We start from the raw sequence: 23,617 nt of genomic DNA on the forward strand, positions 1-23,617 counted from the left end.
CATTTGAAATTGTAAATATGTCCTAAATTAGCAAATCGTGAATATGATTCACGATTTGCTAACTTAAGAAGTACTTGATCGTGAAAATGATGCAGGATTTTTGTGCGATTCAATGGACAGATAGGATTCGAAATCGGAAATTTATAATCAACTAAGACTAAATGATTTTAAAACGAACTAAAATCTACAAATTAAGACAATTAAAATTGAAAATTGAAAAACCAACGGTGAACATAAACGGAATCCTCAAATTGCTACATTAAGTGTGAAATCAAAGATAAAATCAAAGCAAACAGAGCCTAGAGGTACCAGAGATTATCAGAGAACCTATATGGGCAAATTCCGCGCAACGAAGACCCCGATTTCTACGATTTTGTTGATCTGGAGAATTCTTCAAGGACTGGAGCTCCAACTTGCTTCTGGTGGATTCCTGAGACTTCGAGGAGGCTAGGCTTCTTTCCTCGAGCTTTAAAATCAGGAACTCCCGCTTCATTTTTCTCTGTTTTTCGCGTTGTTCGCATAGCGTACAACGCAGCGGCATTCGCCGTTTTGGTATCGTGTATGGGTTTTCCTCTGTGTGCACCGCACTACGTGCGCGTGCTTTGCATGGGAGAAAACCCGCTCAGCGCTGTGCATGCGCTTAACTCGCTGCGTCGCACGCAGCGAGTTAAGCCAGATGCGATTGGTCAGCGTGCGGTCGCCTGTGGTGCACGACACGCATGGCGCTGCATATGCGCGTGTCGTGCAACGAAGACACCAATCCGCACGCTGATTGGTCTGCAGTGGTCTCGTATGCCCTGCACCATGTAGCACCCGCGTGAGCGCCAAAACTGGCCCAATAAGGGCCAGTTTAAATTAAAAAAAATGTTTTGTAATTATAAAATAACTGGAATAAATCCAAAAAAATGCTTATTAATGCCTAAAATGATTTTATTAATTTCTAAATTTCACTTAATTTGTTTCTTTTCTTTTTATTTATAGAAATAGGTCAATTAAACATTTAATTTCATTTTAAAAATCATTTTAAGTGTAAAAATTGACCAAAATATTGATTAAAGTATTATTTAACTTGCAATTCAAGGAATTTATTATTTTAACCTAAAATGATGATAACATGCATTAAAAATCCACGTTTGATCCATTAAAAGCCCAAAAATATGATGAAATTAGTACTTATTTAGTTCCTATTTGCATGTTATCGCCTGGTTTTATTCAGAAGTTATATTTTATTAGATTGAGATGAGATTTTATTCTTGGGTAAAATTAAACGGTAAGTTTACTTATAATGCAAAAATCTCTCTCTCTCTCTCTCTCAATCTTACTCTCCTTCAAACAATCTGTGAACCGATATCTCTCTCTCTTTTTCTCTACAGAATAATCATTGTCTTCATTATTATAATGCATAAAACCAAGTTTTAATATTTCCAACTTTTAGTTAATTCATGAAGAATTACATAAAATTGCCCCACTTTCTGTAAATATTATTGGTTCCAAATGAGTAACTATTGTAATACAGTAAGCATTAATTTCAAATAATAATGCGGCTGGTTCATATTTTTAACTGTTAGCCTAATGGGCTTATTAAAATTACTGAAAAAGGAAAATTGTAATAAAAACTCACTGTCCAGGAAGTTGAATAAACATGTTTCAATGCATGTAAACTGTATTATTTTATTTAATTTGTAAAATGGTATTAACCATAAACGGTATAAATTTTCTGCCATAGAGTGAGTGTCTCAATTAAACTTAATTTTTGATCCTCTGTTCATTCGCCACTTATATTAATTTTAATTTCAGATAAATAGTGGATATAGCCCAAGCGAGGACAAAAATAATAACATGTTTCGAAAGGATGAAACAAAGTGTGTAAAAGTGCAGATAAGTAATTATACAAAATTTATGAATCATAGATGTGAGCAGCATATAATTTGATAATATGGTGGAGAAAGCTGAAAACAGAGAAATGTCATTAAACGCTGATAAATTTTATATATCTTCCATTTTTATTTTCTGGCTATTCATCCTGCATTTAATCAACATAAAGATGCTAATAAATGATCACAAAATATAGAGAGGCCTAGGATCGAAAATAAAATACCTAATACTTGGGATACCACCACTTCATTATTTTTTGAATTTTCTGTTCATGTGCCACTTCTATAAAATTTTATATTGAGAAAATTTGTGGATAAAGTCCAAGCAAGAACAAGTGAAATAACGTATTCAAAACCGGCATTCCTGACTGGTTACTTTAGGCTGTCCGAATTACATTAAAGTTTCATTAAATGATCATACAGTTACATTAAAGTTTTCTATCTTATAGCCGTGTGCAGCATTTCTTTGATAAGAATGGTGGAGAAAGCTGAAAACAGAAGAGTGAGAAAGGTAATAATCACTGAATAACCTTAATATTTGTTTTTTTTATTTTCCAGTTATTCATTCTGTACTTATTCAAAAAAGATTTACAAAATGGTTACTTTTGGTTTTTTGAATTATGTTGTTTAAATTATGGAGAAATAAGTAGATTATTCTCTAGCAGCATATTATTTTGATGAAATATGGAGAAAGCTGAAGACAAGAGAGCAAAATGATGGGTTTTAATAAAGTATGTTCTAGTTTGATAATAAGGCCATTGTCATGCTGCTTTTATTAAAAAATAAGACGTTTCAAAATGATCACAAGAGATAGAGAAGACTAGGGTTTAAGTAATTTTAATGTATACTTTGGATGGCAGTGCTTAAATAGTTAATTGTCACGTTTTGATTGGAATGTAAAAATCTTTGTGTATCGTTTGATATCTCGATAAATCATTATATCCTATCAATCAAAGTCAAATCCTTGCCTTTAGACAAGTCCGTCATAATTACCTTCTCTCCTCCATTTTCTCTCCTGCCCTCTCCCTCTTCTCCCTTTCTCTCTCTCCTGCCTCTCTCTCCTCTCGCTTTCTCTCGCTCTCTCTCTCTCTCTCTCTCTCTCTCCTCTCTCTGTCTCTCTCCTCCCTCTCTCTCCTCTCGCTTTCTCTCTCCTCTCTGTCTCTCTCCTCTCGCTTTCTCTCTCTCCTGCCTCTCTCTCTCTCTCTCTCCTCTCTCTGTCTGTCTCTCTCCTCTCGCTTTCTCTCTCTCTCTCCCTCTCTCTCTCCTCTCGCTTTCTCTCTCCTCTCGCTTTCTCTCTCCTCTCTGTCTCTCTCTCCTCTCGCTTTCTCTCTCTCTCTCTCCTGCCTCTCTCCCTCTCCTCTCTCTGTCTCTCTCCTCTCGCTTTCTCTCTCTTATAGGCATCGGGAAGATAGTTAGAATCTTTATCGATAGATTCGAATGAACAAACGCTGATTCCAACAATCTGTTATAATCTTTAGATCGAACAGAGCCTTTTTTTGTGTTGGATCGAATGTTTCGCACAAACAATTTGATTCATTTGTGTTCGAGTGCCATTTGTTTGAACAATTACGAACAAATGGCCAGCGGCGCCGGCGACCGCCAGCAACTTTCTCTTTGGCAGCCGCTGGCCACTGCTGGAATCGACTCGAACAACGTCTTTGAATTGGATTGTATTCGAACATTCAATCTGAACAAGCATCTTATTCGAGCAATCCGATCCGAACAGGTGCAGATCGTGTTCGGATTGGATCTGAACTGGACAGATCGGTGTTCGGATCCGATCCTTCGAACGCCCGATCCGACCAAACATTCGAACGATCTGTCCGAATCCCCGACCCCTAAGTCACAGGGTTCTCTCTCCTGCTCTCTAACTCTCTCTCTCTCTTACACTGGGTTCTCTCCTGCTCCCTAACTCTCTCTCTCTCTCTTACACTGGGTTCTCTCCTACTCCCTTACTCTCTCTCTGCTCTCTGCTCTCTAACTCTCTCTCTCTACAGTGGGTTCTCTCTCCTGCTCTCTAACTCTCTCTCTCTACAGTGGGTTCTCTCTCCTGCTCTCTAACTCTCTCTCTCTACACTGGGTTCTCTCTCCTGCTCTCACTCTCTCACTTTATCTCTCATAGATTTTTTCTCTCTGTTACTCTGGGTTCTCTCTCCTACTCTCACTTTCGCGCTTTCTCTCTCTGTTACTCAGGGTTCTCTCTCCTGCTCTCACCTCTCGCTTTCTCTCTCTGCTGCGATCACTTCTTTCTCCTGCTCTCTTTTTCTCTCTCATGCACCAGGCATCTCTCTCTTTTTCACTGGCTTTTCTCTCCTGCTCTAGCTTTCTCTCTCTTTCAGTGGTTTCTCTCTCCTGCTGTCTCTCTCTCTCTCTCTCTCTCTTTCAGTGGTTTCACTGTTTTACTCTGCTCTCTCTCTCAGTGGTTTCTCTGTTTTGCTCTGCTCTGCTCTCTCTCTCTCATGCAAAGTTTCTCACCCTGCTCTCGCCTTCTCTCTCTCCTGCTCTCGCGTTCTCTCTCCGTGTCTTGCTCTGCTTTCTCTCTCCTCCTCTCGTGTGCTCTCTCTGTGTCTTGGGTTACTTTCTCTGTCCTTCTCTCCAGTTCCCTCTCTCTATTGCACTGCCTTCTCTCTCCTGTTCTCACTCTCATGCATGTTTTCTCTCTGCTGCTCTCGCTCTCGTTCTCTCTCTCTCATCTGCTCTCGCTCTTTCTCTCTCTCTCTCTCTCACCTTCTCTCGCTCTCTTTCTCTCTCTCTCATCTGCTCTCGCTCTTTTTCTCTCTCTCTCTCTCTCTCTCATCTCTGCTCTCGCTCTTTTTCTCTCTCTCCTGCTCACGTCGTCTCTCTCTCTCTCATCTCTGCTCTCGCTCTTTTTCTCTCTCTCCTGCTCACGTCGACTCTCTCTCTCTCTCTCTTCTTCTCACGACGTCTCTCTCTCTCGCTCTCTCTCCTGCTCACGACGTCTCTCTCTCTCTTCTTCTCACGTTGTCTCTCTCTTTCTCTCTCTCCTGCTCACGACGTCTCTCTCTCTTCTTCTCACGTCGTCTCTCTCTCTCCTCCTCACGTCTACTCTCTCTCTTCTTCTCACGTTGTCTCTCTCTCTCTCTCCTGCTCGCGACGTCTCTCTCTCTTCTTCTCACGTTGTCTATCTCTCTCCTGCTCACGTCTACTCTCTCTCTTCTTCTCACGTTGTCTCTCTCTCTCTCTCTCTCTCTCTCTCTCTCTCTTCTGCTCACGTCGACTCTCTCTCTCTCTCTCTCTCTCTCTCTCTCTCCTGCTCACGTCGCCTCTCTCTTCTTCTCTCGTCGTCTCTGTCTCTCTCCTGCTCACGACGTCTCTCTCTCTCTCCCGCTCACGTCCACTCTCTCTCTCTCTCTCTCTTCTGCTCACGTCGACTCTCTCTCCTGCTCACGACGTCTCTCTCTCTCTCTCTCTCTCTCCTGCTCACGTCGACTCTCTCTTCTTCTCTCGTCGTCTTTGTCTCTCTCCTGCTCACGACGTCTCTCTCTCTCTCCTGCTCACGTCGACTCTCTCTCTTCTGCTCACGTCGATTCTCTCTCTTCTGCTCACGTCGATTCTCTCTCTCTCTCTCCTGGTCACGTCGAGAGTCTCACCTGCTCAAGTCTTTCTCTCTCCTGCTCAGTTTCTTCCCTCTCTCTCTCTAAGATCTGGTCGATGTCCTCGACTTGCGCAACAGTCTAAACTTCTTTCTTTTCTGCTTCGTCTGTGTCGCGCACCGCCTCTCATTTTCTCTCTCTCGCTCTCTCTCTAAATCGAAGAAGAAGAAGACGAAGAGCTCTGCGGTTGAAATCTCTCTCCACTTTGCGCCATTTTTCTTCATTTTTTGAAAGCAAGATCATTTACCCTTTTCGTTTTCCTTTCTGTTTCTCGATTCTTCTGCTAGCATTTTTCGTCGATTAATTTCCTTCCAAGCGCTTTGATCGTGTCTTTGCTGTTCGTTTGTCTTTTCTGAATCCGTTTTACTTCTTCTCGGCGTTTTTTTTCTTTATGATGATGGCCTTTGATTGAAAAAAATTCTGCGCTTCGGTTTGATCTTGTGCAGTGTTCTTGGCGACGAGACTGCTACAATGGAGGAGTTCACTTCTCCTACGATATTGAACGCATCTGTTCGGGAGATATCTTTCAGCCTTGCGTCGGCTGAGGACATTGTGCGTGGTGTTCTATCTCTTTGATCTTTAATTGGGTTAATATTTCTGGATTAGGGCTGATGTGTGGTATCGTCATCCTGTTTTTTTTTCCGCTTCTAGAGGATAGATGAATAACTGTTTGGGAATGTAGCTCTGGGCTTTATATTTTTTGATCAAATGCGGTTGCATTACTTCTTGAGCTGCCTGTTGCATATATGTGCCAATAGTTGAAGATAATCATGCTTTAAACTTTGTCCCGCAGTTTATGATTTTGCTATTACGGGGAATTTTTTAGTATCTTTAGGTTCAATCAAGTTCAATGCATCTTATCTTAGTTTTCTTCCAATGCACTTTCAACTGTGGAAGGCGCCTCAAGTATCTTTGTCTGGTGAACAAGTATTCTCTTCAATAATTTAATTTTGTTAAATACAATAGATGCATATTTGGACGTCACTTTTTTAGCAGCGAAAATAAAATTTGGGGCATCTGAATGATCTCTAAAGAACTTTAGGTCGTACAACGATTATAAAAGCTGTTGTATCCAGTTCGAAACTTAGAATTTTTTCCGAGAATTCTTCTTCAATCACTCTATTTATTTGACTAGAGAAAACTTGGTCGATACGGCAATTTTTTCAACTTATGTTACACTATGTTCTAATTTTATTTGTGGTAGCCCAGTTTACCGGTTGACTGGGGTCATATTGCACTTCTGTATATGTATATGCTAATGCTCTATCAAATAGTAATAAGTGCTATCGTTCAGTTTTATTTGTAAGTACCTGATATATTGTAGTATGTAAAGGAGTCATCTTCGTTAATCATCATTTGTTTACTCCAGTATGATGGTGACTATGACAAAGTCGTAATCGTCACTTGTATACGACCAGGATGATGATGTTGAAAACTTCGTCATCTTTATTAAACAGTTTTTCTGTCTTGAGTCCAAACAGTCTGACGAGTTTGATGTGATATGATCCAAACAGTCGTGTCTTAAGTCCACTAAGGGCATTTCAATCTTTTTTTGCCTTTCCTCTTTAAAGATGTAGCCCGCGATGTCTACTCCATGGGGTCTTGTTCCCAATGGTGAGGTCTACCTCCCTCCGTGTCATCCCTGTGGCAATGCCCATTCTTCTGACTTCTTCCCTCCTCCCCATTCATGATGTGAACCATGTCAGACTGTATCAGAATGTTGATGACAAATCTACTCATCTGCCCTTTTAACTGGTCTCCAGACGACATGGCTGCTGCAGCCAGTCTCTTCCCTCGTCCCTGCCCCTGTGATCTTCTTTATCAAGAATGAGTAGAGGTCTATGGTGAGCGGTCATGGTTCTTATGATTAGTTTACTCCAGGATGATGATGTTGGGGGTAAAGTCATCATTTCACGTCATTCGTCACAACTAGGATGACAATGGGCTTCAAAGGATCTATGGGCACATCCCGCTAAGGCTTTCTGGAACCATTTCGTCCCGATGACCTACGTCATCAGTCTTCCTCAAAGGAACATGCAACCAAAGAAAGGTAACTTTAGGACGATTTTGTGTTTCTATAATGGCGTGGCATGGGCAGTTCGTCTTCGGTTGCTACATTACGTTTCTGAGTCTGAGCCTTGCGTTAGCATCCCGGACAAAGAAGGATGTGCTGGTGCACCCCCCAACTGTCATGTGTTCCTCTCAGTGGACATGTGCATTGGCATCCATGGACTAAGCATCTTTGTCTATAGTCCTCCAGTCTCTGGTCTGACAGGATGTCGGCCAAGCATGGATTCCATATGACATCCGTTCACTCCCAGACTGTGGGCTTAAGGGGTCCATGGAAGGGGGGACAGGCATGGGAACTCTGCCTTTAGTATGTGATAAGATCCTAGTCGGGACCGTATTGACAACAGGGTTCACCCTGGCAGAGTGGACGATGCCGAGGGTGTGGGGAAACGGTGTGGTGGGCCTCGATGGAGTGGACGTCGTCGAGAGAGGAGAGACTACAGGAAGGGAAATATTAACCAACAACTCATGTCCTGCCCTCCAACGAGGAGGGCTACATATTTAAAGGGAAATGCCTGGGAATACAAAAGATGATAATGCCCCTAGTGGGCTTCGTGGATCCTAACAGTATGCCCTGAGCTGTTCAGTCGTCAAGCCAAAAGCAATAGGCTGTGCTATTCCCTAGCTTGGTGTTGGAGAATTTCCAGACTTGAGGAAAACCTGCAGAAGACATTTCAACCACAGCCGAAGTGCAGTGGTCTGCCCACTGATCAGGCCATGGGCACATGGCGAAGCTTTGCTTAAAAACGAAGTGCAGTGGGGCTAAAGGGCATCCCTGTCTGACATCACTATGTCGTTAAACTATTTGTTAAGACTCCACGAGAACTCAATGATCTGATAAACTCTCTCTATTGTAGAATAGATCTCTATTCTCGTTTCCCGCCTTCATTCTGTTGGACGGCCACGGTCCAGGCTGGCACGTGACTCGTCTCCTCCACTTCTTCTTATTCTTTTATAAGTCCTCGGTAAGCCTTTAACACCATTCACCAGCACCAAAAACGAGTGAGATGTTATACATCTCTTAGTCCACCTCACCCATTCTGCTGGAAAGCCTAGGTGCCACATACATGCCCATAGAAAAGACCGCTCGAGGCAGCTGTAAGCCTTTGCAAAATTTACCTTCCTCAACCTTCATTCTTTGGTGCCATCCCCGAGTTGTCTTCTTGGAATAAAGGCAGATTGGATTGATCCTATCAGATCGCAGATCACCTCTCTAAGCTGGCTGGCCTAGATCTTGGTTAAGATAACAAATTGTATATGCATCTTCATTCATTATTAATCTATCAGACCCATGCCTTGTGTTCATTTTATTTTATCATTATGGTTTTATGACTGAATGTCTTATGTCATCTGACATACTCTATTTTTGACTGAAAATGAAAGTTTTCACTTTCCTCGTTCAGATCTTGTCGTGTGCAAATGATGAGCGGATAGTTCACGCTCACCAACTTAGAAATTCTATGCTTGGTCTGCCATCAGAGGCCGGGAAATGTGATGCTTGTGGTACCTCTGAACTTGGAGAGTGTGAAGGTATATATTTCATTGCATAGTGTCAGTATTGTATCATCTAATGATAACTATGCTGTCAATATATTTTTTCTCTCTTCCAGGGCATTTTGGACATGTCATACTGCCATTACCTGTATACCATCCCTTCCATGTTCATGAGCTGAAGAACTTGTTGAATCTCCTGTGTTTGAAGTGCCTTAAAGTCAAGAAGCAGAAGGTGCATCTTTTCTCTGTAGATTGTGGTAATAGTGTCTGGTGGAATTCGTCCTAGATAACTTCTTTACCCTGGAGGGAATTAAGTGTTATTTATTTTGCATGATTCTTAAAATTAAAATCTATGCGTCTACTTTTATCATTTAACCCAATTCTGCGCCATTCAGTATCTATTTGGACTTGAAGAAAATGCGAAGTAAATGCCTCAATGATCACCTGTCATTTTGGATTTACCAACCGAGTTTTTTAATTATAGAAGCCGTCTGTGGGACTGGTCTTTCATTTTCTGATGAAAAAGCGGGATGATCGCCCTAAATCGGTGATCAACCCAAAATTAATAAAAATATGTGATCGTGACAAATACAGGAGGGGCCATCCTGGCCTTTTTTCCATCCTTCACTTCCTGATGGACCAGTGGGTTATATATTTCTCCGCATCATGTACAACCACGTCCAGCGACACACCCCTTTCCTGAAAGGCCACCTCATTGGGGTGCAGCCATAATGTCCAGAGCTCCTCGAGGATCCTTCCCCACCCTGAATGTCCTCTGCATGCACCCGCGGGAGTGATCCCCAGCATGCTTGGTCAGACATCACATCCGCCTCTCTGAGCTTCTTCGATCGCCAAATTGCCAGTGCAAAAGAACAAGTGAGAACGGTCTTCCTCTCCTTGGATGCACATGGGACATGATGCCGGTGTGCCTGGTATCATGCGGTTTTGGAGAACACGTGTCATAATTTGTCTCCTAAGAAAAAGACATCCAAAAATCTGCACCTTTAACGGAATCTTCTGCTTCCATAAACATCAGCATGCACAGATGATGGTCTCAGCTTCTGTCATACCTCCCCTGATCATCTTCTAAACCTCCCGAACTGAAAGCTGTGGGCCCATCCCCAACCGCCTCGTGTTCCAAAGGTGGGTCGCAGATGGAGTATAGCCTGATCAGGAGGTCTTCCAATCTCTGATCAGACAGAGCGCCCTCCAAGAGCAGGTTCCATGTGTTGTCCCAACGCTCTTTTACCTACGCTTGGGACTCCGTGCCATCGCAAAGAGGCGGGGAAATGTCTCTCGCATCTTGCCACAGGCAGACCAATCATCTGGCCAGTTGCTAAAGAAAGCTCCATCCCCTAGTTTGGGTTAAAAAAACCCTTGAATTTGCCGGAAAATCTGTGGGACCAGTCTTGATCTTTTAAGTTTTTTCTACGCTATTTATTTGCCTATTATGAGCAAGAGTTTTGTGATGGAACTTTGAAATTCAGAACCTCTCTCCTCTTTTTCTTCTTTCGTTGAATGAAAATGGTCATAATTTGGTCTTCAAGCTTATTTTCTTCGCTATTTATCAGACATATGTCAAACTGGGAGCTGTATTTTGAATTAAGTAATCCTTTGTCGTTAATATTCTTGCTAATTTCTATTGTAAGTATGAACTGGAGATATTTAATTTAAAGTGTCTCTGGAGGTTACGATTACAGTTGAATTGTCACTCTATTTTGTGTCGTAGTTCAACCTAAAATCTTGAATTTTACCTTGTAACACATCCCTGTGACAGAGTTTTCTGTATCTCAGGGGAATCAGAGCCTCTCCGGAAAGAAGAAACGAAGTTCGTGCACATACTGTCAGGTAATCTGATTAGTATTGCATCTGATAATTTGGTTATTCCCTTTCAACCTGATTTTCTTATGGGTTCCCTTGTTTTATTCCATTTCGAATTTGGTGGATCTTGAGAAGGAAATCATTTTATACATTCTTAAATGGCTTAGGCATCCTTTGATTGATGGATAGAAACTCCAAAAACAATGAAGAATTTGAGTATGCGTTGGAGGGGTCTCGCCCAAGGATTTGTCATTTCTGATCTAAACACGAGTGGAATAGTGAGAGAGAAATGAAATCATTGAATTTTCCGTTAAAGAATAACGATCTTAATGATCTGATTGGATAGAACTATAAAAATTTCAGACAAAGGGTTAATCAGGGTCCTGGTAACCATATCCAAAAGGTACATCAGTAGCCCGATGATAAGCAATGATTCTTCTCCAAGAAATATCAAAGGAAAAAAAGAAGACACGTGCTGGATCTAGTATAAATAAAGAAGATGCGGGAAGTGTTTTTCAAGATTTCAGTCGCTGAATCAGGAGTGAGGGCTGGGGGAGCAGGATCGGGCTTGCCAACCAGAGTGGAGAGCTTGAGGAGATCTTCGCGGATTCTATATACCTTCTTCTAGTTGTTCTTCCCTTCACCTCCATTTCTTCTTTCATCTTGGGGTCAACATTTGCGAGATTTGTCGCACTATAGAGTCAGACATTTCTCATCTTCACGCTTGCTTGCTGGATCAAAATCTGATACAAGATGGATGTATCACCCGACACCGGGCAGCTTGTAATGGGCTTAATGCCCAGAACAGAGGAAGGTAGAGAGATAAATATAGACAGTTTGAGGCCAGAAGAAAGAGAGCCAATCATCAACATTGACTGTCTACTCTGGTTGAGTTATCCAATAGTATAATTTATACTAACGGACATAAAGAATTGCATTGGTGAAATGGGAAAATTTTTAAAATGAAGTCCTTCTGTTGACTTTTGTCTGGACATGAAAATTTTTAGAATGAACCTTCATGCGAGCTTCATTGCATTTTCATTGACATTCACTTCCATCACTATATCTATGTCTGATGCTTGCAAGGGGGCTACGCGAGTAGTGGGCTAGCTTTCATATCTGCTTTGAGTAGCGAGTAGTAGGGGACCTATCTGATGATATGGGGCTTCCTTGCAATTTTTGAGTTGTATGCTTTGGTTTTTATGGATTGTGTAGGGACTAGGAGCTCTCTGATAAGAACCCACAAGTTCCTATCTGGTTACGGATGGGAAGGAAGGGAGAAGATGAGACACAGGAAAAATGGACATCCCTGAGAAGGAGGTCTGACAGGGTGGACATCGCCAGGGAGAAGATAATGGCAGGATGGACTTTTACAGAGAGCCAAAGACTATCTCTTGATACTTCTTGTCTACCCTTCTACAGGGAGGACTGCCCTATTTAAAGGAAACACATAGGGACCTGTCTTCTATGACTATAAGGTTTCTTCTTTTTCTGATGATAGATCTCTTTAGGGAACTCTAGGAGATTGAGGAAGAGGGCAAGAGAATCAAGAAACAAAGGGACATCATGTTGCATTCTCACTGGATACCTTGGTTTACATATAGAGGCCAAGTTGTGCATCAGCATGGGCTAATAGTAGCAGTCCCATTAGAGTTATAAGGGAGTTATACCGAATGACCAAAATGCCCCTAATGCACTAAAAGAACTGTAACGTCTCGGCTGACAGGGCCAAATGACCAAAATGCCCCTAGTGCACTTACATGACGAAACTAACCCTATATATGATGGGGATCATATCACTCTCCAATGAGAGGAATACACGACCTCCAACACCTCTTTGGGTATTCCTGTCATTTACCCCCTCTAGGGGCTTCTTTTGGAGCTATTCCTTTACTGCATGTTTCTATTTAAATAGGGTATCTCTACATTTATCAGGGCGGCCTAGAAGAAATTAAAAATAAATATGGTTCCCTATAACTGCCCTTTGAAGACATCTACTCGTTTTTCCCTTTCCCTTGACCCTGCTGAAGCTCTGACTTCCCTGTCAAGTGGCGTCTAAATTATCTCTCTTCTCTTCACATGGTAAGAGCACACAGGTTCTTATCAGTCAATAATTGGTAGACTTGAGTTTGAAGCAAAGGGATAACTCCATTCGCCCTAGCCTCTCCGGCTGGCAAGTTCTCGTACCCTTCATTTGTTATGCACAATCATTTTTTCCTGTCTTTGTTCCCCTCTTTCTTCCATTCCGCTGCTTTGTCTCGGCTTCTCTCTGCCCCTTAGGATCAGTCTCATAACATACTTTCTCTCTTTTGAGTAATTTGTAAGAATTAGACTTCCTAGAAAATTGCATCAAGATGTACAATTGTTCAAGTTTTCATAGTTCAAAAAAAAATAATTGTTCAAGTTTTCTTCAAATTGTATTATTTTCGAACCTTAAAAATTTAGCTTGTATATGAATACAAGATGTATAATTATTGTTTATTTGTTTTGTTTTTTTACTATTATTTATTTATTTTTGGGAGGTACGGGGATCGATACCCTGCATCTCCAAGTTAAAGTACTTCTTTCTGTTAGATCATCACGGCCCAGTTAGGGCCAAATTTACTAACTTATGGGCCTGAGGCCATGTACGTGTAATAGACTAATCCTAGGGATCTAATGGAAAAACTAACCTAAAATAGATTTAAATAAAGGCCCAATAAGGGCCCATTAACGGCCCATTAAGGGCCCAATAGTGAGGGGCCCATTTAGGGAATATATTAGGTCCATTAAGGACCTAATATATGCTGGGCCTGATTTATATCAGGCCCAGCCTCCAACAGCTATAAATATAGCTGTTGGAAGTCCTTTTTGAAAAAGGAATCTCTTCTGCAGCTTTTTCCAACGGTCAGTTTTTGACCGTTGGACAAAAGCATTAACCTCTCTCTCTCTCTGTGAAAATTTGTATAAAAGGGGCATCTGTTCAGTAATAAAGATCAGTTAATTTTTGCCCCAATTTTTCTGTCTCTTCTCCACATTCTCAGAAATTCTCTCTGCAGTCCACTATCTCATTTTTTCCTTCAATTTATTACACTTTCAAAAAAATATGATTTAGTTTTTGGCTAATCTCTTAATTTTCTTTGGAGCTTGATTATGGTTTTATATCTTCCTGCTAATCCAAATGGTTTTATTCTTAGGGACCTTCAATCCTGGTTAATGATGTGAAGACTGCCGACGGCAGTATCAGACTTGAGTTGGAAGCTTCTTCAGATACCCAATTTGAAGCTGGCTTCTGGAATTTCATGGGAAGATATGGATTCCGATATGGCGTGTCAAATCATCGCCCTTTGCTACCATCTGAAGTATAAATTTTGCGTTTTATTTACGATTTCATGAGACTTTTTCATACTATATTACCACTAATACGTGCTATATGGCAAACATAGTCCCACTGTCTTAGGACGGTACCTGAGCAGTCGTTCTATCATGTATTTAAATTAAATTAACTGAATTAGTCATCTGATTTGTCTTATCAAGGTATTTATTATTACCTTGTGGACTTTATTGGTTTATCCAACTTTTTCCCACATCAGGCCCTCCTTATGCTGGAGAAAATCCCAGAGGATACTAGGAAAACGCTTGCCAAAAAGGGGTTCTACCCTCAAAAAGGGTTCATAATGCAGTATCTTCCTGTGCCCCCTAACTGCTTACATTTATCAGATTACATAGACGGGAAAGGGATCATATCTTCTGTAAGTCATGAAGTATAGGAGTTTATGTCTGGCTCATTTGTTCGATCTTCCAAGTTTTTTCATTTCTATTATTTTTCTCCAGGATATTTCCCATTCTATGCTGAGAAGAATCCTGAAGAAAATTCAAGACATCGAAAAATCAAGGTCTGGACCTCCAAATTTTGAATCCTCCGACTTTGAGTCCAAAGACTTGCAGGCTGCTATTTTGAGATACATGTGCCTTAAAGGCACCACGAAGGTAAATCATTTTTGCTTTATTATTGTTTTTCCTCCAATTTCTGCGGAAAAGATGCAATAAAAATATTTTTTGCAGCAAGTCCATCGTGACAAGAGGAAACTTATTGACCCAAAAGTGGGTGGGACTTCACAAAAGCAATGGCTTGAGAAAATGAGAACGCTGTTCATCAGAAAGTCTTCTGGGTATTCATCAAGGGCCGTCATCACGGGAGACCCATACATAGGAGTTGATGAAATCGGCCTACCCTTGGAGGTGGCCATGAGAGTCACGTTTGAAGAGAGAGTCACAAATCTTAACTTAGCATGGCTGCAACAGATTGTTGACAATCAGGACTGTGTTACGTTCAAAGACGGCTCGTCTACTTATGATGTCTCTCTCGGTCCAAAGGGCTGTCGATCCCTGAAAGTTGGTCAGGTTGTTCATCGCAGTATTATGGATGGTGACATTGTGTTTATAAACAGGCCACCGACAACGCATGGACATTCTCTCCAGGCTTTATCTGTATTTGTTCATGTTGATAACACAGTGAAGATCAACCCTCTGATATGTGCACCCTTGGGAGCAGACTTCGACGGGGACTGCCTCCATGTCTTCTATCCGCAATCATATGCTGCTAAGGCAGAAGCCAGAGAACTGTTCGGAGTTGACCAGCAGCTTCTAAGCTCTCACACCAGGGCCTTAAATCTCCAGCTAAACCAAGACGCACTACTGGCCCTGAAACTGATGCAGAAAAAGTTTTTCTTGAAGAAGCCTGCAATTCAGCAACTGGCAATGTTCTCAAATACTATGTTATCTTATCCAGCCTTGTATTCTGCATCCAAAGATGCCTCACTATGGACTGCTGCACAGCTTTTGCAAGGTGCCCTTACTCCGTCCTTAAACTGTTCTGGAGAGAGGTGTTTAATCGTGCAAGGGGAGATTATGGTATTAAAATTTGAGAGGGACTCGCTGCAGTCAACGATGAGTGAGATTCTCAACTCATTATTGTCTTCAGACGGACCAAAAGAGGTTCTCAGGTTCTATAATGTGCTTCTGCCTCTGCTGATGGAATTCATATCCCGAGAAGGTTTCAGCATTTGTTTAAAGGATTTTGTCATCGCAAAAGATATTAGAGACAACTTAGCTTCTAAAATCGAAGGGATTTTCCCTCTCCTCTGTCAGCGAAGTAGCTCACACATAGAAAGGCAGTTAGAGGCTGTTAGTACCCCGGTCGTTGACTTTATTCAAAAACAATCTTCCTTAGCTTTTCTGGTTGACATGACGAGCAACTCAGCTGTCTCCAGATTGGTAGAGCAACTTGGTTTCATCGGCCTTCAGCTTTCTGATAGAGGAAAGCTTTACTCGCCTTCATTGGTTAATGATATATATTCACATTTTATGTACAAATATCAACTTGATGATGATCATTGCCCCACAAAAGGTTATGGCTTGATTGGCAGTTCGTTCTTCCATGGCCTGGATCCATTTGAGGAGATGATCCATTCGATTCACAGTAGAGAACTGATCATCCGTTCTTCTTCTGGGTTGACTGAGCCAGGAACCCTGTTTAAAAACTTGATGTCGATTCTTCGCGATGTGGTTCTTCTCTATGATGGGACTGTACGGAATGTTTGTACTAATTCTATACTCATGTTTAACTATGGATCAGACGTGAGAAGGCAAGCTGGCAAGCCAGTTGGGATTTTAGCTGCAACTGCTATCTCTAACCCCGCTTATAAAGCTGCTGTTTCTTCTTCTCGGAGTACAGAGACATCGTGGGAGCTGATGAAGGTGAGGAATGTAGGAGAAGAGTCTCATCATCTTGTGTCGCTGAAGTGTATTTTAACTTTTTTCTTCTTCAGGAAGTTCTGCTGTCCAAAGTCAAATTCAAGAATGATGATGCTGGTCGGAGGGTAATACTTTACATGAATGACTGCCTTTGTGGAAAGCGGACTTGCAAAGAAAAGGCCGCATGCACGGTTTATTCTTTCTTGAAGAAAGTCACATTGCGGGATCTCACCCTTTACTTCTCAATCGAGTATGCAACTTTTGGCTTAACCCATCTGAAATTTATTATTTTGTTCGAAATGTTTTTCCAGTTTTTATAATTGTTTTTTGTCATCACAGTGCTATTTTTCCTTTGATCTTGACGGTCTGTTCTTCAGGTACCAAGGAGGAGTCAGTTTACCTGAAACTGGAGATGTCTTTTTGGGTCTAATGGCGCATATTCATCTTGATCAGGTCACCTATTGTTTTTCTCCTGTTTTCAGGTTTATCGTTTTGACCGTTTCCTTTGATTAATGCAAGTATTTCATCGTTTAAAAATAGATTTTTGAAATATGAAAGACAATATCTTTACACTATTTATAAATAAATCAATCAAAATAAACTGGAGTGTACTTGATGACAGCGGAAATTGGATGGATTGTCATGCAACGTGGATGACATCTACGGCAAATGTTTGAACGCCATTTCGTTGCGTGGAAAAAAAAGAAAAAAATTATCTGAGATTCTGAAAAAGATAATCTTGATCCCCAGGTTGGTATTTATCGGAAAGAACAATCATTTTTCCAAAATTTAAATTTATAAGGTGTTTTAAGCATCTGCTGCAGCTGGGATCCTCACAAAGGGCGTCATCACTTATCCTCGTCTCCCTGCATACGGTTCTTATATCGTGATCCGTACCCTGATCCATCAGACATGAACAAAACTTTAGAAATATTGGCACATACAGTATGCCCTATTCTATTGGAAACTGTCATCCAAGGTAAACATTTCTCTATGTAGTATCAGTTATTTTATGCATGTAACTTATGATTGAGTAATTACTTCATCTTTAATTTGATGCCTGCCCTAAGGTGATCCACGGGTACATTCTAGTGGGATAATCTGGGTGGGCCCCAACGCCATTCCAAGGGTTAAGAATTCTACTCAAGTGCCCACAGGGGAAGTGGTTGTGGAGGTGGTAGTGGGGAAAGAGGAGGCCAAATCTCATGGTGATGCATGGAGAGTCGTGCTGGACTGCTGCCTACCTGTGATGCATCTCCTCGACACAAGACGGATCATCCCTTATGGTATTAACCAGATTCAAGATTTTCTGGGCATCTCCTCTGCCTTTGACCAGTCGCTTCAGGTGATGGATTTTCCTTCATTTTGTAAAATTAAAATAAATCCTCCCAGTAATTTTAGATTTTGGGCTCATGGATTTTTTCAGCGCCTCTCAACAGCTGTTGGACACGTATCAAAAGGGGTCCTGAATGAGCATTTCCTCGTGGTGACTGAAGCCATGACCTGCTCTGGGCGGGTTATGGGCTTCAACAGATCTAGTTTTAAGCCCCTTTTCCGCTCCCTTGGCATTGAGCTGCCCTTCGCTGAGGCCACTCTCCAGGTATGTGTAATATCTTTTTTCAAAGTTAATTATTCTTTTCATATTCAGAAAGATTCCGTAGATTTGAGAAGTGTAAGTTTTCGGATGCATAAGTATAGCTGTTAGTATCAATCTTCATTGATTTCCTAATTTTAGAATGAATGAATTCATGTGCATATTTTTTTGAAACTTAGTATAAAAAATCAATACAAACAAAACGACTTTGTTTGGAAAAAATATCACCCTGTGCGCCAAACAATATTTTTTTTGTATTTGTCAACAGACCCCGCTTAAGTGTTTTGAGAGAGCGGCAGAGAAGTGCCATAAGGATCTGTTGACCAGCGTGGTGGCAGCATGCTCTTGGGGAAAACCCGTGGCCATTGGCACCGGAGGGTACTTTGAGATACTGTGGGACAAGAAAAAGGTCCGATTTTGATATTATATTTCATTTATCTTTTAGGTGCTTAAAATGTCCCAGCTCCAACGTTGATCAGGGATATTTTTGTCAGGTGGCTGGGTTTGAGGGTGTTGATGAAGATGTCTACGATTTTCTGAATCTGATCAATGGTGCAGCTGGTCAAGGGGAAAAAGGCACCACATTGTTAGGTGATGATATAGACTTCATTGCTGAAGATGAGGTGGTTTCATCACCAGAGCTGGATCAGAAGCTCTCAAACCCTGTTGAAGACTCTGACAATGGGTTTGACCCAGTGGGCTATTCTTCTCCAAGGTCGGATGCCTGGGAGAAGAACAGCAGTGCGTGGAACCCATCTGGTCCACCCAATTTGGGTATTATTGAATGTACTTGGGGCTCGAGCCCTAGCAGACCGGCAGAAAGTCCACCCCAGAGATCAGATGGCTGGGAGAAGAGCAGCAATGCATGGAACCCATCTGGTCCATCCAATTTGGCTGTCGGTGCATGTTCTCAGGGTTGGGGGTTGAGCCCAGGCAGACAGCCAGAAAATCCAACCTCAAGATCAGACGACTGGGAGAAGAGCGGCAGCGCATGGAACCCATCTGGTCCATCCGAGTTGGATGTAAAATCACATACTCAAATGTGGGGCTCCAACTCATGCGGACGGGCAGAAAGTCCTGTCCCGAGATCAGACGGCTGGGAGAAGTGCAGCAGCGCATGGAACCCATCTGGTCCATCCGATTTGGATGTAAAATCACATACTCAAATGTGGGGCTCCAACTCAAGCGGACGGGCAGAAATTCCTGTCCCGAGATCAGACGGCTGGGAGAAGTGCAGCAGCGCATGGAACCCATCTGGTCCATCCGATTTGGATGTAAAATCACATACTCAAATGTGGGGCTCCAACTCAAGCGGACGGGCAGAAAGTCCAGCACCGAGATCGGACGGCTGGGAGAAGGGCAGCAGCTCATGGATTCCATCTGGTCCATCCAATTTGGCTGTCGGTGCATGTTCTCAAACTTGGGGCTCAAGCCCAAGCAGACAGACAGAGAGTCCACCCCCAAAAGCAGATGGCTGGGACAAGAGCAGTAGCGCATGGAACTCATCTGGTCCATCCGATTTGGCTGTCAAACCATGTTCTCAAACCTGGACCTCCAACTCAAACAGACAGGCAGAAAATCCAGCACCGAGATCGGATGGCTGGGAGAAGAGCGGCAGCTCATGGAATCCATCTGGTCCTTCCAATTTGGCTGTTGGTGCATGTTCTCAAGGTTGGGGTTCGAGCCCAAGCAGACGGGCAGAGAGCCCAACCCCAAAAGCAAATGGCTGGGACAAGAGCAGTAGTGCATGGAACTCATCTGGTCCATCCGATTTGGATTTCAAACCATGTTCTCAAACCTGGACCTCCAACTCAAACAGACAGGCAGAAAGTCCAGCACCGAGATCGGACGGCTGGGAGAAGAGCAGCAGCTCATGGAATCCATCTGGTCCATCCAATTTGGCTGTCGGTGCATGTTCTCAAGGTTGGGGCTCGAGCCCAAGCAGACAGGCAGAGAGTCCACCCCCGGAAGCAGATGGCTGGGAGAAGATCAACGGCCCTCGGGGATCAAGCAGATCTCCTAGTCCAACTTGGGGTTCAAATTCAAGGAGACGGGGAGGAAGTCAAACCCAGACTCAAGAAAGGTCGCATTCCATGGCAAGCATCAGCAAATGGAGGAAAAGTCAAAGTCAACGGAAAGATGGGCAGTTAATCGCTTGGGGTCAAAGTCAACGATCCATTCGGGCGGGATTGACCCCCGAGGAGGAGGAAATCCTCGGCGAGGTTGACCCTGTCTTGATGCGCCTAAGGCAGATTCTTCATTTATTCGGGTAGGGAGATTGTTTTTATTTTTTCTTTTAAATGTTTTTTTTTTGGTTTATTTTTTCCATTTTTGAATGTTGACTCTGGTCCACTCTCAGCTATAAGGATGGCGATCGGTTGTCTGAGGAAGACCAGTCTTATGTCCTGGACAAGTGCTTCCAGTACCACCCGAGGAAAAGCTCAAAAGTTACTGGCGAGGTTGACTATGTTGAGGTAGGGTCTTAGCTCGGGATTCATTTCTAAGCTGGAGTTTTTTTCTTCTTGAAGTCTACTTTCATCCACTATCACACACTCTTTATACATGTATTTCTGTCTCCCCGTTTACTCTCTATATATATCTTTATTCCTCTCTTTCTCTTCTTCTCTCTCAATCCCTACTTCTTTGCCCTTATTTATTCTCTTATCTTTGTTTCTCTTTCCCTTCTCTCAATCTTTACGTCTTTTTTTACCGTCTGTTTCTTTCTTTCCCTTCTTCTCGCCCAACTTCAATCAATCTTTTTTTTCCTCTTCTCCATCTCGAGTTAAGTCCTTCCCATTTCCTCTGTCTTTATCTACTGAAGTCCTTCCCGTTTCCTCTTGTCTCTATCTCTAGTTATTTTCTTATCATTTCCTGTCTCTATCTCTATCTCTACTCTATCTCCATCTTTTCCCTCTCCCTTTTTTCTTTCAATAAATCTACTTCTATATCTCTACTTTTGTCCTTTTTTCTCTCTCCTTGTTTCTCTTTTAGACTGTCTTTTCCTGCCTCAATTTTTTTTCTCTTCCTATGTCCTCCATTCCTACTCTTGTTTCCACGCCCCTCAATTTCTCTTCCTCTCTCTGTATCCGTCTTACTTTTATCAGACACTCTCTCTCTATCATGTCTCCCTCGTGTTTTCCAATTCACTTGCCCTCTCTTCCTCATCACTCTCTCTCATCTCTTTCAAATCACTCTTTCACTGCCTTTTCCTCAACAATCTCTGTCTCCTTTCGATCATTCTCTCTCATCCCTCTCAGGTCCTCCAAATAACTTCTCTCTATTCCTCATCAGTCGATTTCAAGGTCCTCTTAATCACTCACTCTATCATCCTCATCATTCTCTTTCATGTTCTCCAGAATCACTATTTAGAGATTTCTTCCTCACCACTGCTTCCCATGTCCTCCAAATCACACGCTCTCTCTCTTCCTCATCACCCCGCTCTCTTTATCATAATTCACTGTCATTTATTTCCAATAACTCTCTACCTCTTTCTCACCACTCTCTTTCTCGTCATTATCTCCTATCTCTCTCTCTTCTGCTTCTTTCTCCCTCATTCCTCTTAAATCACTCACCCTCATCTCTGACTATCGTTTCTGCCTCAGTATCTCTCTTATCTCTTTCAAATTACTCTACCTCTCTCTCTTTCTCATCTCGGTTAAATCACTCTCTTCCTCATCACTCACACTCTGTCCTTCCCATCATTCTTTCTAGTCTCTTTAAAATTAATCTCTCTTCCTCATTTCTCACTCATTCTCTCTCTCACCTCTCTTGCTCGCTTTTGTTTCTCTTATCTTCTCATCTCAAGGTCCTTATTCTCATCTAAAGCAATAGAAGGCAGGTGAGAACTTGTCTGACCAGATTGTTTCTCTCTCTTCACATCTCTTAGTCATCAACGTCTCATCTCTCTCCGTGTCCGAACAGATCAACAAGGCAGAGGGATTTCCTGACTCAAGGTGCTTCTTTGTGGTGGGAGCCGACGGCCAAAGAGCCGACTTTTCCTACCTCAAGTGCATGGACAACTTTGTGCGCCTTAACTATGCCGATTCTGCTGACCGCTTCTGCCGCAAGTTCTTCAAACGGCTCTACCCCGCATCGGTCCAACCCGTGACCGAACAACCCCCCTCTCGCATGTAAGCACCCAAATCCTTTGTATATTTTGTCATCCCTGCATTTGGAGAGAATTACACCTCTCTCTAACCCATCAACTAAACTGGATTGTATACTTGATATTTTGTCACCCCTTGTGTTGAAAGTGGAATGAATATAGAGTGCACGTGCAGTGAATAAGGCCAAATTAGATACTTTCAATAGATAATAAACCCAACATACTCTTAGACAGTTGATAATTTTGTCATTCATGCTGTGGAAAACAGAAGAAACTATAAGCCTGCAAGTGCAACTGAATAAACCCGAATTGCAAAAACTCAATAGATGATAAACCCAAAATACTCGTGTAGGGCTGATAATTTCACATCCCTGACACTGGTAGTTGAACAACCTTAGAGTGCAAGCTCATTCCAATAAACCCAAATTGGTTAATTTCAATAGTTGACATATTAGGTTCATTGGCTTTGATTAAGTGTTTGAAAACACATTCCTTGTGCATCAGAAGATGATAACATAAATTTAGAATTTATAAATAAAATTTAGATGATCATATTGTGTTGGGGAAATAAGCCGACCATTGACTTTGCTCTGTGAAAGAGTTTCTCTGAGCGATTCACTTGTCTGGCCTCTAGATGTATCCGTCCAATCGATGCGACCATGGATCTCAACATTTTCTTCTCCAACTCTTCTTGAAGATATTGTAGATATCTTCACCATCAAATCTCACCTGTGGAGTGAGTGGAATGCAAACAAAGGAAAAAAAAGGGGCTGCCATGTATGTCTGACATGGGCACCCAAAATGGGGGCCCCACTATTTGTACTTATTCGGGCACTTTCCAAAAAAAATCCTTATAAGTACATCCACCAACATCAATTGATCTTATGTATGTGGCCCTCTAACCATGTATTAGTGCAATCAATAACTTTAATGGCCCAATAATATTTATTGGCCAACCCTATGACAGTTTCCAGCCCATAGGTTTCCAACCTACCCTACACACTATGCTCTAGAGGATATAGAATATTAAATCAACTCTCTCTCACAAACTTTTTTAGTGGCAAAAGCATGAGGCCGGGGTATAATCAACCTCGAGTGCTGTGCTCGAAGGCTGGTCCATCCGTGCCCTGGATGCCACCCGGGGGGTTTTATCAATGTCAATATTAACTGTATGCAAAAGTTTATAGGCATAGTGAGAACATAAATATCCCAATAACACATGGACCTGACTCGCCCATACCCATGACACAAAGCATACAGATACAATGGTGATACCACTCCAGGTTGCAAATGAGTCATTAGGTGCCAA

General features: G+C 42.1%; 1 protein-coding gene across 2 annotated transcripts; it reads left to right on the forward strand.

The window, feature by feature from the left end:
* The first annotated feature begins 5,579 nt into the window (after nt 1-5,579).
* NRPD1B (nuclear RNA polymerase D1B) lies at nt 5,580-22,482 on the forward strand. Of its 2 annotated transcripts, none has more exons than XM_078573390.1 (19): nt 5,580-5,674; nt 5,935-6,040; nt 8,962-9,088; nt 9,169-9,284; nt 10,847-10,900; nt 14,050-14,214; nt 14,446-14,604; nt 14,687-14,842; nt 14,918-16,612; nt 16,684-16,859; nt 16,987-17,062; nt 17,232-17,359; nt 17,434-17,588; nt 17,680-17,954; nt 18,036-18,209; nt 18,472-18,612; nt 18,698-20,472; nt 20,563-20,677; nt 22,125-22,482. In XM_078573390.1, the coding sequence occupies exons 2-19, from the start codon at nt 5,960-5,962 to the stop codon at nt 22,335-22,337; spliced, it is 5,781 nt and encodes a 1,926-aa protein (XP_078429516.1). In that variant the 5' UTR covers nt 5,580-5,674; nt 5,935-5,959; the 3' UTR covers nt 22,338-22,482. The 2 variants fall into 2 exon arrangements, with proteins under 2 accessions (XP_078429516.1, XP_078429517.1); XM_078573391.1 differs by having other exon boundaries at nt 17,767-17,954.
* Nucleotides 22,483-23,617: the final 1,135 nt, after the last annotated feature.

This window comes from Wolffia australiana, chromosome 4, assembly GCF_029677425.1.
Source record: "Wolffia australiana isolate 7733 chromosome 4, ASM2967742v1".
Classification (NCBI taxonomy): domain Eukaryota; kingdom Viridiplantae; phylum Streptophyta; class Magnoliopsida; order Alismatales; family Araceae; genus Wolffia; species Wolffia australiana.